The 16096-nt window shown below is 37.3% G+C and overlaps 1 protein-coding gene across 7 annotated transcripts in view; it reads left to right on the top strand.

Moving 5' to 3' along the window:
• Positions 1 to 74: 74 nt before the first annotated feature.
• The window catches only part of LOC145992157 (uncharacterized), a 51704-nt gene continuing 35682 nt past the window's right edge, over positions 75 to 16096 (top strand). For 5 of the 7 annotated variants that reach the window (XM_083128432.1, XM_083128431.1, XM_083128430.1 and 2 more), the window contains exons 1-2: positions 75 to 206; positions 11289 to 11367. Coding sequence is in view for 1 of the 7 variants with exons in the window: in XM_083128437.1 (XP_082984563.1) it covers positions 238 to 421; positions 11289 to 11367 (263 nt within the window). In the remaining 6 variants the exon portion in view is untranslated. The other 2 variants (XM_083128436.1, XM_083128437.1) reach the window with 2 other exon arrangements.

Raw genomic sequence — 16096 nt, 5'->3', positions numbered from 1 at the left:
TCTATTTTAGGATATTACCAACATGATAAATACTATATTAAATAATCTACTATATTCTATACCATCATCGTAATTTCTCTGCGATTTCGTGTAATTGTCTCGGATGCGTTAGTAGAAGTTCAAACAGAGCATGCGCATTATTATGTTGTCGTTTGTGTTTCCGGCAAGCTCCAAGCAAGGACGAAAGGCATCTTAATTTTGCAATTGTAAGTAACGTGTTAGATTTGCAAGGACGAAATGACTTCCAGTTGTGTAGCGTATGGTTGCACTATGCGATCCAAAACTAATTTATTGAGTCAGGTAACATTTCATAGGTTTCCGAAGGATCCGGAGAGGAGAATTCGATGGATTAAAGCGGTGAGAAGAAAAGAATGGCATCCAACAGAAAACAGCCGTTTGTGCAGCTTACATTTTGTTTCAGGTGTGTTGTGAATATAAAGTATTCGTGGTTGAAATTGCCACACACTTTAAAATATTTTATTCTCATAGTAATGTAAAATGTATGGATATTGCATTGTCGTTTTTAAATAATATATTCCTGGGTACCAGGTAGATATACTGAAAACACATTTAACTCGTTTATTTCCGAATTACATACATTTGTGCTTACCTTATATGGATAGCGGAACATTTTTCAACTTGGGATTGTGTTTTTTTTTCACTGAAAAAAGCGTAATTTTTCACATTACAAGTATTTATTGGTTGTTGCTAATTCGCTTTCGTTACACACAATATGGCGGGCAAATCTTGACTCACGTTGTCTATCGTCAGCTGATATGCAGTGTTTCCAAACTTATGAACCGAAAAGTGCCGCACATACTAGAAACATAGAAAATTAAATTGGAAGACAAAAACTGCTCACAAGTCATCTTGTAAAACTACCACGTTGTGGTAAGACTCTAGTTTACATCCTTTTCCTAAGGAATACGTGTCATACATCATTGGATAGCTTATTTTATAAGGAATTCAACAACGTAAATCCCAAAGCGAGGAAAGATTTTCTGGAGGAGTAAATCGAGAGAAACCGATGGTAACAGATATAGTGAAAACAGATTGTTTCAAATTTACAGGAGAATGACGGTAAAGTATCTACAGAATTGAGTTCCTGTAGACTTTTGGAAGCTGGGAATAGTGTTTTTTCCATTCGTGCAACTTATTTAGCCGGTAAATTAATGTCATTATCGACATTAATGTATCTCCGTTGCGAGATAGCTCGTGCCACCATTACTGTCGACTACGTGAATGAAATGTTCCGTGTGTTCGAATATGTAACCCCCTGTCAGTTTAGTAACAACGTGGGCCTGACTATGTCCTTATCTGCATGGTGATTGCTTCTTCGCGTTCGTGGTGCGGCAACGGGGATCTCTTTGGGTAAGTACCTTTTTCTTTTTAAACTTTCTGTTCACGATAGCCCCACTAACCATTCACGGGGACGAGGTATGTCTACGAGGTTAGGTTAGGCCTGTTAGGGTAGGTTCCATTAGCACTCATTTCACCCCTAAATATGTGCTTCATTTAAAAAAATTCCTCAGTTCGTTCAATTACGCATATCCGGACAACATCGGTTATTAAAAGTTTAGTATACCCAAAACGTCTGAAATTCCTTTATTTTCTTCTTTTTCACATTGGTACTTATGTATTCTGGATTCTTGAAGGTGCCATTTCGATTTTTCACGAAAATAATCTCTATTTTCGACATATCGAGTAAATCTTGTTTGTTTGTTTTCGCTTGCGTAAACGCAATATGGCGGAGAAATCTTGACTAGCGTTGTCCATGATCAGTGGTTATGCAGTGTTGCAACCTTCTTCATTGAAGAATACCTATTTTCGTGTTACTGATTTTGTATTTTTGATAACGGTTCCAATTGTTTTATGATTTCTCCTAGCACAAAGACTAATTATCGTAGAATCTTGGAAATCATTGTAACATGTATTCCTTAGGAAAAGGACGTAAACTAGACTCTTACCACTTTTTTTGAGTCCAAACAGTGTTCATTACTTTAAGGAAGGTTCAAATTTTGTGTTACAATGATTTCCAAGATTCTACGATAAGGTAAGAGTCTAGTTTACGTTGTTTTCATAAGGAATATGTGTCATATATCGTTGGAAAGGTTATTTTATAAGGAATTCAACAAAGTAAATCCCAAGGCGAGGAAAAATTTCCTGGAGGAGAAAATCGAGAAAATCGAGAAAAACCGATGTTATCCGGATATGCGTGATTGAACGTACTGAGGACATTTTTCGATGATGAAGCACATATTTAGGGGTGAAATGAGTGCTAATGGAACCTAACCTAACAGGCCTAACCTAACCTCGTAGGCATACCTCATTCCTGTGAATGGTTAGTGACAGAAAGTGTAAATAGAAAAACTTACTTACCATACGGATGCCGGAGCGCCGGCTGCCTGCTAGCATGGTTTTGTAAACGGGCAAGAAGGAGTGCGCAAGAAAGACGTAAACGGGCAAGAAGGACGTAAACTAGACTCTAGCCAAACAAAGTTGTTTATGTTGAAAAAAAAACTTGAAAATAACCTTACACACTTCTCATGGACAAGATATTCTCCGTCGACAAGCGACAGTAAGTATCATAGAAGCGTGGGAATGAATGTAGAAGTAAATCAGAACCTTAGTAGAATGCATTTAGGGACTTTATTTTAATGCTAAGGGAACCAAACCTAACCACGAAAGCATATTTTGAACAAATCCTTAAGTAATCGCTAAAACTCTGCAGTATGTGTTAACAGACGTACATCGAAATCGAACCATGTAAAAGTTGCATTCGTAGCATGATGAAATTGCAATAAAACAAAAGTAACTTGGGCCGTATTTTTTTCCAGGTTCGAAAACCCCACAAACCATGCACGGATAGCCGCACGAACCATGCACATAGCCCCACAAACCATGCACGGCAAGGTTCGGTTAGATTAGGCAATCATAGTTAAAATTATAGTCTTCAAAATTATTATGTTTTTGGAAAACAACGGTGTGGGTGGTAACACTGACCAGGGGTTACATCATCGAACGCTCGCAACATTTGATTCACGTAGTGGAAGGACATAGAGGCAACAGCTTTCCTGCATTGGAGAGACATTAATCTTCAAAAATACAACCGGCGAAATACAGTAAGCGATGGCAAACCACTTCCATGACCTTTGAAAAGTCTACGGAAAGTCTGTTTTGTAAGTACTTTCTCCTGTAAAATTGAAGAAATACGTTTCGGGTATACTAAAATTTTACCTGCTAGGTATTTTTCGGTGAAGAAGGTTGGAAACACTGCATACCCAGAACATTAGTCAAGTTGTGGCTGCCATATGGTGTGTTATGGAAGCGAAAATAGAAATAAAAAAATACTCTATGTGTAAAATTGTGTTTGTTTTCGTGTAAAAGGCATAATGGCACCTTGAACTATATTCCGCAATACAGAATTGGTAAGTACGAACTAGCTATGCGAAACACAAAATATCAGATTTTAATGTGTCTCCGATGTATGCAACTGGTACCAATAAAAGTTCTTGTTGGAAGGGAGAGAGCAATAGAATGGAACGAGTAGAAATGAGTTCTAAAGAACTGTTGATTGCCATAATTATTTTGATTCCTTCTTCTGAATGTAAAGTCCTGACGCCGATCAGAATTGTCATTTACATTTTGCCCTCTATTATACGAGCTACCACCGGCTGTAGAACCAGAATTAGAATCTCTATTGTTTCGAGAAAACTGTCTATTATTCCTTTGATTAGGATTTTGCTCGCTGTTCCTTGGTTGCGTGTTAACTGTCTGAACTTTGTACCTTTGTTTATCTCTGAAATTGACCCATTTGAATCCTTAGTAAACCTAGATGTTCTCACTACAAAATCACTAGGCAAATCACACTTACCAGATCTGGTCTTTATCAAATCCAGTCTCTTCAGTAAATTAATAATGTCGTCAACCTTCGTTAGGCCAGCACCTAATATCGTCTGTGCCGTAATCGATGGAAACTGATTAATCAAAATGTCTATGACTTCTGCATCTTTAGGACGCTCTACCAAATTGTAATATGTTGAATAAGTACGAGTGGCAAACGCCTCCATGCTCATACCGCTATTTTGGTCATACTTTCTGTTCCTCAATTCGGACAACTGAGCCTGCGTCAGTGAGTATGAAGTGTACTGGTTCAGAAACTCATGTACAAAATGTTTATATGTCATAAAGGAATCCACGTGCGTATTGTACCATCCCTCGGCTGACCCTTGAAAACAATTCCGAATACATTCCAATCTCTGAACGTTTGGAATCTGAAGCAAATCCAAATGTGAAGTTAAGGTTTTAATAAACTTCCTTGGGCTAGATTTCTCTGGATTTCCAGAAACTTTAGGCAACATATTCAAGTCATTCAACCGTAGATACTTTCGTGGTTGTTTCTTAGAAGTAGATGGTTTATTTGTATCAGAATTCAATGATAGTAGCGTGCCTATGGTGCTTCATGTTATAATTAGGTTTAAATCGTTTGCCAGAAGTTGCTTGCGAATTATATCTAGTTTTGTTTACTTCAGACATATCAGAGTCTATATTGCTAGATTGTGAAGCATTATTTGCTGGATCAACATAACTAACATGTGAAGTTTTATGAGGCTTCTTTAATCGAGAATTTCGCACATTAACTGGTGAAGTAGGAGCTGACAAATTAGATTTAGGATTTCCTGTAGATTTGCGTTTTCCTGACATATGCAATGGAAAAGATTCATCTTCTGAAGCACTGAAAGATGACAAGGATAAAGATACAGGATGCTCTGGATTACGTGAAATTTCAGTAATGTTGCCATTGTTCCCAGCAGCTCTATGGATTGTTGATGCATTAGTCATCAGCAGTTTAGCTGTTACATCACTTAATCGTGCTTCACAGATCTCAACACGTTGAATTAAACCTTCATTATTATTTTCCCTAATCTGGCAGATAACATTCCACTGCTCGTTTACCTGCAAACCCAATCCAGCAACACTATCTTCTAACTTACGAATGCTGTTGGTATTCGCTTCACCAGATGTATTCAACTGTTGAAAATTTTCATCCAACACTTTAACGTGTCCCTTTATTTGATCATTTGCTGTTTTGCAAGCTTCAGCAACCTGCCCAATCTCCATCCGGAGTGAGTTGCCCAACTCCTTAACAGTGTTGTTCATATTTTCCATACACTTCACCGTTCTGTCTTCAAGTTCTGCAAACTGCTCTTTCTGAGATTTCTCATGCTCTGACAACTGCTCTCTCTCTGAGATTTCTCCAGCTCTGACAACTGCTCTTTCTGAGATGACAACTGCTCTTTCTGAGATTTTTCAAGATCAGACAACTTTTGCCTTACGCTGTCATTCGATTCCTTCAATTCCCGAAACATGACCAATAATTGAGCATTAAAATCTGAAGTACCCGTAGGTAATGGCACGATAGGCATTCTTCGTTGTCATTGCACTAATTTGTATTCACGACAACAGAACAAAAATATGAAGTACACAAAGGAAGGGACACTAATAAGTCTAAAATTTATAATTCTTCAGTGTAACCAAATTCCCGCACACTGGCCACCAATTTCTTGCAACGATACTTCACACTGAATATATATTGTATGCGAAGGATGAGCAGACTAACACAATTTTAGAATTAAATTGCAAGTCCTCAGCGCTCAACTGGGTTTCATAATGTTGTTATACTTACATTACAAGAATTAAGCAACACAACTCAACTTCCAAAATATTATTTCACTTTATAACATTTGATATAAACTCATTTTTTGATTTTTAACACAATACATTTTAATTCAATCTTCTTACATATATAACAAAAACAAATCGGAATCAACAACTTAAAACAAATATCGACAATGATACAGCATTCTTAATCTCAATAGTTCCCTGTTAATTTTATAAACTTGTACGCAATCGAAATAAAGTAAATATTGGTTATTTGTGAATGTAGAAGACAGTCACAACTCCTTCATCTGTTTCAAAACGATAACCTTGCAATTCAGACTTTAACACTGGAGAAAGATGGAAATAACTCAGTGCTAAATCGGGGTTGTACGGAGGGTGGAGCAGCCGTTCCCACCCCAATTCTTCGATTTTGTGTTGTGTTTGCACTCCTGAGTGGGGACGAGCGTTATCGTCAAGAAGAATGACACCAGCTGACAGGAGACCTGGTCGCTTATGTCGAATTGCATTTTTCAGTTTATCCAATGTTTGACAATAACAGTCAGCATTAATTGTTCTTCCTCGTTCCAAAAAGTCCATAAGCAGAACGCCTTAGCATCCCAGAAAACGGTCTCTTTAATTCGGGAGTGTAATGATGGCCAAATGTCTCATCCCCTGTCACAATGCTCATGAGGAATGCATTGCCATCTTGCTGGTATTGATTTAAACCTTCAATGCTGCAGCCCATTCTCATCAGTCGATTATCGCGACTCAGTTGATGAGGAACCCAACGTACACACACTTTGCAGTATTGCAATTTCTCGTGAATGATGTGATGGGCTGTTCCAACAGAAATGTTCAACCTTTCTGCAACCTCGCATACCTTCACGCGACGGTTCATCCACCTTCACAATGTTCTCATCAGTAGTGGCACTCGAAGATCGCCCGGCTCGAACGTTGTCAAAAATGCACACCCTGCCATCATCAAACAACTTGCACCAATGCCTAACCATTTGCACTGTCATTACGGAATCACCACAAACAGCAAGTTTCTTATGAATGGCACTAGGAGGTAAGCCATTCGCCCATTCATATCGAATGATAGAATTAACTTCTTCTTTACTGCAGCTTTCCAACACGCGTGGACCATCCATGTTTCTGAACTCCTTATGACGCAAGCCCGTGTTTTCCAAACAAACATTTACTTTTCACCCTTGATCGCATGCACCTTCACATCTGATAACGAATGGATTGTTGTTCCTTGTAGACAAAGGATGGCGCTTGTCAACTATGTGCTTCTTTTTAATGGCATTGCTTTATACAATATTTTATAGCACAGGGAAACTTATATATTGAACGTCCCTAGTATTAAAAGGCTAAAGAATAACAAAGCACCTGCCATTGAGTTAATACCAGCCGAGTTAATTAAAAATGGTGGAAATTCGTTAATATGTCAAATTCATAAATTAATTTGTTTAATATGGAATAAAGAAGAAATCCCTCAACAGTGGAAAGAATCCATAATTTTCCTGTGTTGGAAAAAGGTGATAAATTGAACTTCAATAATTACCATGGAATTTCTCTACTCTCAACAACATATAAAATATTATCTAACATTATTTTAATAAGACTAACCCCATATGCTAATAAAATTATAGATGATTATCAATGTGGATTTAAACGTAACAGATCAACTACAGATCAAATTTTTCACATCAGACACACTTGAAAAAATTGGGAATATAATCAAAATGACCATCAGCTATTCATTGATTTCAAAAAGCATATGATTCGATCAAAAGAGATAAATTATATAATATATTAGTTGAGTTTGGAATACCTAAGAAGCTTGTTAGTATGATAAAAGTATGCATCAGTGAAACAGAAAGTAAAATTTGTGTGTGTATTAATGTGTCTGACAAATTTACAATTCATGATGGGTTAAAACAAGGATATGCATTATCTCCATTGCTCTTTAATTTTTCCTTAGAATACCAGGTGTAAAAGCTTAAATCTGCTGTTTGCTCATAGATGGCGTTAGTGAGCGTATGAAGCTACCATGGGCACGCCATACCTGGTGTTTGTATGAGTTAGACATCTGCCAACATGAATCAGTGCACATCGTCAGCACGTGCAGACAACAACAGACAGTGTTCCTGTGGTAAGCATTTCTAGTTTTGTGCCAGAAAAAGAGCATATGCTGGAAGCTCTGCTTTTCTGCTTCCATTTGAAGAAATCGGCTGCCGAATCGCATCGAATGCTTGTCTATGGTGACAGTGATGTATCGGAAACAACGTGCAAGGATTGGTTTTGTCGGTTCAAAGATGGCAATTTTGACCTGAGCGACAAGAAGCGTGAAAATCGGCTCAGGAAGGTTGTGGACCATCAATTGCAGGCTCTTTTAAACGAGGACGATACCCAAACACAGAAGATGCTTGCCATGCGTCTACGTGCCATGGGAAAGGTTCAAAAGATCGGAAAATGGGTGCCGCATGAACTGACCGATCGGCAGCTGGAGAGACGCCAAAACACTTGCTTGCCAGACAAAAAAAGAAAGTCTTTCCTCCATCGGATTGTGACTGGCGATGAAAAGTGGATATATTTTGAGAATCCTAAACGCAAAAAATCGTGGGTTGATCACGGCAAACCATCAACATCTTCCTCGAGACCAAATCACTTCGGCCGGAAGACGATGCTGTTTGTTTGGTGGTATCAACAGAGTATCGTCTACTTTGAGCTGTTGCAACGTGGTGAAACTGTCACTGCCTGCCGCTACCACCAACAACTGATCAAATTGCACCGTGCTCTGTGTGACAAAAGGCCGGATTATCAACAAAGACATGACAAGCTGATTTTCCTCCACGACAACGCCCCATCGCACACGTCAAGACTTAATGTTAATAGCCTGGATGACTGATGTGTGTGTGTGAGGTGTACGTCCTCTCATGTGGCTCTCTGGCTGTGACATAAAGTCTTCTTGCTTCGGATTTCTATTATTTTTCCCATCGCATATTCAGTGCTGAATTTGCGATTATGTTTGCAAAGTGGATGGGGAAGGAGTTTATATATTCTTAAAGCCTTCTCCCAGGCTAGGATAACACTTTTTCCAAATGAAAATGTATGTTTTTATTTGCATCATTTTCTGGAATTACAACATCACTATTTCCACCTTGCTGGTTCAAATTGCTCCCCTCCCCCCCCCCCCCCCGTTATTTAGTGTTGCTTTTCTTCCATTTTCGGGTACTCGCAACAATGAAGAGAGACTCAAAAAGAACACCCATGCTCAGGCTAAATTTGAACCCGGGGTCCTCTCATTCTAACACATTGTGATAACCACTTCTTCACGAATGTCAAAAAAGCATTTTTTTTAAATATATTTTTCACAATTTTTTCGCATTTACATTACTTTCAATGTAGATGTGGACAGTCCAGTTAATTAATATTTACGCTGCAATCTTTCCATTAACCCTTTTCTTTGAGTCTGAGAGACACAAAATTCCCTGCATGTGGTTAAAATGTTAAATAATAAGAAACACTGCTGGTTTCCGAACACTTACTTTGGCTGTACTGCCAGACCCAAATTATAACATCAACTCAAACGGTTGTGCCACTTTCTGTGAACAGAAGTGTACAAAACGTCCTTTTCCTACAGATATGGATGTTCATTACAAAAACAATGCACACGCAAAAGACATGTTTTGCAAATATAGCCTGTTGGTGATTTACAATCTGAATGTATAATGGAGGGAGGACTATTCCCTTTGCTTGTCTGGAATGTGTTAAGCTTGTGCTCTTGGTTGAATGTTACCAGCTAGACTGACTCTATTTCAATCCCTGTGTTTGCTGTGCAGATGCAGATTTTTCACCATGGATGGCCATTGCCTCCTCGATGACATGGCCTCAGTAGCTTGATGATTTATGCAGAGAAAATTTCTTCGATACATAATTATCTAGCTGTCTGGGCATGGGTGTTTTTTGTGAGTGCCCATTGATCAATTTTATCACTCACCCTCATCTTTGCGATTAGCCAGAAGTGCCTGAAATGCATAGTAAAATATGCTAAATCAATCTGTAAGAAACTTTATATTATGAACATTTTAAATCAACAAAGAATGTTGTTTTTACTTTCTGATGTTACACAGTGGAAGGTAATTTTGTAACAATTAGTCACATTGTGGTAGTAATTAATTATTGTACAACCACATGTCAGGCTAAGTTTGCAGCAGGTTTTTGCATATGTAGATCCAAAGGTGCATGCAGAATATAGTTCCGCTGAGACTGGTTCCATTCCGACACAACTGCACACTTGGAAGAAAACCATTATTTAATGTGTAATATACAGACAAAATAATACATTCATTAGCAGGTATGGACTTGATCGATTGCAATCACTATGCAGACAAACTTGGATCCGCAGATTCGCCAACTGGGATATTTATTGCGCGAGAGTCACTCAAGCTGCAGAGCGCATGAAATCAGTGATACCAGTGTTGCACATCCCACTATTTTAACCCCATTTTTATCGTGATTCATTGCTAATTGTTCTATACAGCGGCGAGAATGGCTGAATTGAGGTCTCCTGTTCAGTGCCCGGCTTTGCCCGAGTGTTATTTTTGAGCATCATCTGAAGTAAAAAGCTCTCAAAGTCAAACAAGTTGTTTTAAATACATATTCCTCCTTATGTGGCAACAAGACCAAAATTAAACAGTGTGTGAGGTGATTTGCCGTCAGTGTGCGCATGGACTGTGTCTCGGGTGTTGAATGATTTGCGGTTGAGTGTAGGAGTAGGAAACGATTGTTTCAAAAGAAAATCCGCGGTATTAAAATATATCGCCGTGAAAAGAAACATGTTAATTATTTGGACGAGGCATGCATCAACATTGATTCGAGCATGGGAACGTGTTAAACCACCGGCAGGGCTGAAGCAACCAACGGGGGGCGGTTATTGTTTCACTGGCGGCAATGAAGGCTTTGAAGATGCATATTTGCTGTTCCGTGCAAAGAAAGGGAAGGGTGATTATCACCAAGAAATGGACAGACCAACATTTGGCTCCTGGTTTAGTGAAGTGATTCATAAATTGAAACCAAACAGAGTAATAGTAGCAGACAATTCACTACATTGTATATATCACCAATAACAAATCATGCTTTTTTGGTAGTATAAACTTGAAGGGCGGGTATCTTATGAGTAACGTATGTATTACGAGCGAAGCAACCAAAATTTTCATACATTTATTTCTTTCTAAACGAGAAACAATAACTCGTTATTGTTGTTTACTTTTACCTTTGTTTTTTCTTTTCTGTGTACTCGACATATACACACACATGCCCTTATGTTTTGAAGATATTTCACGATTTATATTAATTAAGGACACATTTATTGCATAATCTATGCGCAGAAAGTACTTTAAAAATTGTAAAGTTCAGGAGACAAAAAGAAGCAAAAATGCATTCCGCTTGACATGCATGTATAGGCTTTAATGTGTTAATGGGTTGGCAATACTGCCGATTCTCTCATTGTCTGCGATACGAAGAGCTCGAGGTTCATGAATACGTAAAACCTGCTGCAAACTTAACTTGACGCAAGGCTTAGTGTAGTCTGTAAAGAAGCATTTTTTCATTCTTTTCAGGGAAGCCCTCAAAGGACAAAGACAACATAGACTGGGTACCCAGTATCTTCTGCTTTGAGCCACAGAAAGTCAGTAGAAGGTATTTGCAGCAAGAATTTTTATTTAGATTTCAATCATGCCCTAAAATACAGTGTGTTTCAAAAGTTGCTCAACCCAAACTTTGATGGCTTGTAACATGAAAATCGTAAAAGATATTTGCATTGGGATTTATAAATTACAAAGCCTCATCCATTGAGATCATTTTCAATGCTTAACATTATCAGTTTACTCCGTACAAAAAAATCTATAAATTAATAAATGGCAGAAGTCAGCATGAATATTTTTCCAGAATGTCACTTTTGGTTGAGAAACATTTGTAAGAAATTATCGAAGGGTCATAATTAGATGACTGATGCCATGTTAATCTGTAATTGGTGACCAATTAAGGGTCATGTGAAGCGTTTGATGAATCAAAATATTCCTAAGATCAAAATATTGTTGGCAGTATGAGATAATGTGCTATTGTTAATAAGTGGACACATTTTTTTTTTTTTAAAAATCCATTGTCAAGAAGCTTAGTACCCCCATGCCTTTGCTTGCTTCTTGAAATCCTTCAATATTTTTGAGGTAAAAACATTTATTTTATTCTTCACAGTATTGTCAATTACTAGTTGTATACCGTCATCTAAAATGACTTGAATATGTAGTTTTTTTAAAAAAAATCTAATATGTACATGTTTCACAGCTCCTTTCTAGTGACCTAGATTACAACAAGCACAATCCTTATTGTTATGTTGGAGCAGATCACATTCTTCCATCGTCAGACTTTTGAAATGTGAAATAATCCCATGGTTATAGTCAAAACTTATTGCTGTATAATCATTTCCGATTTGCATTAAGTACTTCTTGAAATGTAACAATAAAGTGTTTTTTACTTGTAAGATAAGGTGCATATTGCACCATGCCCTGAAGGCACATTTAGGGAATAAGGAGGTAGAGCCCCACACATTCTCGATCTCAGCTATTTTGAAGGTAATGTAATCAGCACCATGGCCCCGCCCCTTTACCCCCAGATACCCATTGATTTGAGGCTGGGTGAATCCCAGACAGTTTATACGGAGACAAGACCCGATAATTTCCGACCTTAGATCTCCCACCCTGGGATTCAAACCTAGGTCTCCCACGTGTCAGTCAGATGCTCTACCGAATAGACCACAAAGTAACTGTAAATTCATCATAAGCTTCTGTTTTCAATGTTAGGCATTTTGTCAAACATCATTTGCTAAGTATTCTATCTTCCTTCAATAATTTAAACAGGGCTACCACAGTATGTGTTTAGTGTACATCTTACAAATGCAGTATGATGACTTTTGTTGCATGAAACGAATGTCGTGAACATATTGTAGGTGCCTTAGCTTAACTGATAGAGAATGACTGAATGATAGGGCAACATTATGAATGTTGTGCTCAGTACTGACATTTCTAATTTTTTCCCCTTGAAGTTAGTGATATTCCAAGAATGTGTGTGTAAGTTTCAATCAGTATTCTTAAAATATCAATGACATCATGGGAAAGTGTCAGTTTGATTTCCATCATCAATGCCACTCAATATATTTCTGTGGCATGAATATCATCTTTGGTAAGGAAAATCCTGATGATGCATATACTGACTTCGGAATTATGCAAAGTGCAAACTTAATAAAATTTTGCAGCTAAATTATTTTTGAGGAGTAGAACACTACTACAGTAGAACCTCAGTTTTATGTTTTTCAGGTTATGAAGATGAAAATAATTGAAAATGTGGGAATTTTTAAAACATTTTGCTCTGTTGGGACCATAAAGAATCGTATAAAACAGGAAAATATAAAATCTTTGTTCTGATGTACATTAGATGTCCAGCTCATTCTGTGCATGCAACAAAGTGATGGGTGTTCTTGCTTTGATAGCAGTCTTTAAGACTTGGATACATGGGCTTTCCCGATCGCTTGCATAGTGGTAAAAATTAGTCGCCTTGTAATCAAGGGGCCTGGGTTTAATACCCACTGGAGGCACGTAGTAGTACAGGGTGGCTACTCACCGGGAATTATGCGTGAATTATTGGCTCTGGGAATTATGCGAGAATTCTACTTGAATTTTTCTCCATAGATGTGAAAAAGTACAACTTTTTTTTTTAAATACAAATCCTATTCACATTTTATGCAAATTAAAATTATTTTCGTAAAATTTTCTTCCTCACTTTGCTCGCAATTCCTCCTTTTCTAAGTCTTATGAAGTTTATAACCATAGCTAGGGGGAGGCAGGAGTCAGCCTTGAGCGCCGAACTATCTAAATGAAAAAACTGTTGTAAAATTGATTTATTGATTTGTGGTTTGAAGTCCACTTTATCAACAGAAAGGATAATCAGGACTGGACCTACAGTTTAAAGTGGGATCCGAACTACTGTGCCATGTGTTGAAAAAATAATTGAAATCGTTTGTTTGAACACAAATGCTTTAGTACCAACTTCTAACCCCTTTTTGCATAATTTACGAGGATAATAACGTCTTTGATACTACTACTACTAATAACAACAACAACAATTTTGGTCCTTGCAGGTTCCAATCCCAGCTTGGGTATGGATGTTTGTGACTGTCCATTCATCAATTTCATCATATCACTCATCCCCATCTTCGCATGTTAGCCAAACGTGGCACAAGAAGCGAAGTAAAATAAAACAAATCAATAATAATAATGTTATAATAATAACATTATTATTAACATTATTATTATTATTAGTAGTAGTAGTAGTAGTATTAGTACATTTATCCTGGCATTTTCTCCCCACCCGCTCAGACAGAAATTCGTGGTTGCGCCTCTGATTGTAAATAGAATCTCAGCACCTTAAATTAAATATTTTAATCATATTACGTATACCGTTTAATTGAATTATAATTTTTGGATGTTGGAATCACATAGACCCTTTATATTATGAAGATATTTGTGTGTGGATGTTGAGAGGCCGTAATACATAAAGTTGAAATAGAGAAAACATCTGCTTGAATTTTTGGAAAGTTCGCCTTGAAAACCGGGAATTATACTTGAATTTTATCATGGTCCTAGAGTGGCCACCCTGTAGTAGTTTGGATCCCACTTCAAACTGTAGGTCCAGTTCTGATTAGCCTAGTTTTAAGTATACTTAAAAACTCAAACTCAAACCTGGTGATAACCCCAAAATGCTGCTGCTGAGCGAGCACAGTGCTAGTTTTTATAAGATACTCGAAATAAATAGTAGCAGATGTTGCTCTGAGAAGCCAGATAGTGGTGACAATGGGACTCAACAGTGGCCATTATTACCTAATGAAAACCTGCTTGAATATTTATACAGGGTGATTCAAAGGTCCCTTAACACCTCTTATAAAATGTAAAGAAGTTAGGTTGGGTACAATAGGTCATGACAGGTTAGGACTAGGGGGAACCATATTGGTGTGTTCCAAGCAGACGTCTGTCATATTGGTGGTCACCATATTGAATTCAACTCAAAATTTTTAAATGGAAAGGGGGTGATGTGATATGCCAAATCAGGCTAGAATTTTACGAGAAATGCAATGGTGAAGGTTTTTCAATGCATCTTTAACCAGTAAAAAGTTATGAATGAATTCTTGTACGAACTTTCTTCTATTCAAGGTGTCAGAAAAAAAAGACTTAAGATACTTCTAACTTGTCAGTAACGCATCAAGATCTTACTGACATCTAGGGAGAGAAGTTTGCATGCCATTCCACGTGATTTTAATTACAGAAGGATTGAATATTGTGATGGTTGTTTCGAACAATTAGAGTGCGACCCTTCTACTGGAATGAAAAGTCCTTCACAGTGCAAGGCTAATTTTTATGTTCATAGGGAAGTTAATAAACAGAATATGCGATGCTTTCCATCTGATACATTTTATAGGAAGTGTTACGGGACTTTTGAATCATCCTGTATTGTACCATTTATTGAAATATTGCTATTGACATAGGCATTACTTCAAAATATATCTGTTCCACTCCAGTCACTGTTTCTTGAATGCTCCAAAACAAAACTGTGTTATCAAATGTCTTTCTAATTTTTTATCTCAATGTGAGCAATAATTTCTCATTCCAGTCTAATGTCAAGGGTATGTTCTATTAGAGGCTTAGTAGATTTAGGAAAGTTTGAGTAATGCCCTTAACTTGCCAAACTACGAATACTGACTGACTTGATGGTATTATTAATAAAAGAAAATACCTCTTACTGTGAATGGCAACATGGTTTCACTAGAAAAGTTCTAAGGAAGCTTGTAAGATGTAGATGGTTGGATAATTTATATTTATTTTAATGTTACAGGTTTTCACACCAATTTTTTTTCTCTGTGAAACATGATTGCCAATGGTTTTTGTATCTGTGTGTGCTATTTTGCTGGGCATTAAATTGTGTCATTAGTGTTCTACAAAAATGTGACATTTCAAGCAATGTGTTCATGTCTTCATTATAATGTTGTGTATAATTTTTAAAAGAAAAATTTGGAGTGTGTTGTTCTGTGTATAGCAGCAATAATAAAAATGTTTCTCGCATATGATGCATTTGTCAGGTGCATATGTTCTTCATATTTCCACTTTAGTCTTTCACAATAAGTCATCCATGGTTGTGTGGTTTGAGTAAAGTGCTGCAAAGCCCGGTGATCCTAGGTCAAACATGTAGTTTGGTTTTGTTCTGTCCATCTATTTCAATGTTCATCTTTATCATTCCAATTAACCCAAGAGGTGGAAGGGAGAGAGAAAATGTCTGAAATAGAAATACACAGGATTTTACACACACTATGAAAGCAATATCA

This window comes from Lepisma saccharinum, chromosome 9 (assembly GCF_977018435.1).
Source record: "Lepisma saccharinum chromosome 9, izLepSacc3.1, whole genome shotgun sequence".
NCBI classification, from domain to species: Eukaryota; Metazoa; Arthropoda; class Insecta; order Zygentoma; family Lepismatidae; genus Lepisma; species Lepisma saccharinum.
This window is presented reverse-complemented; position numbering and strand designations above follow the sequence as displayed.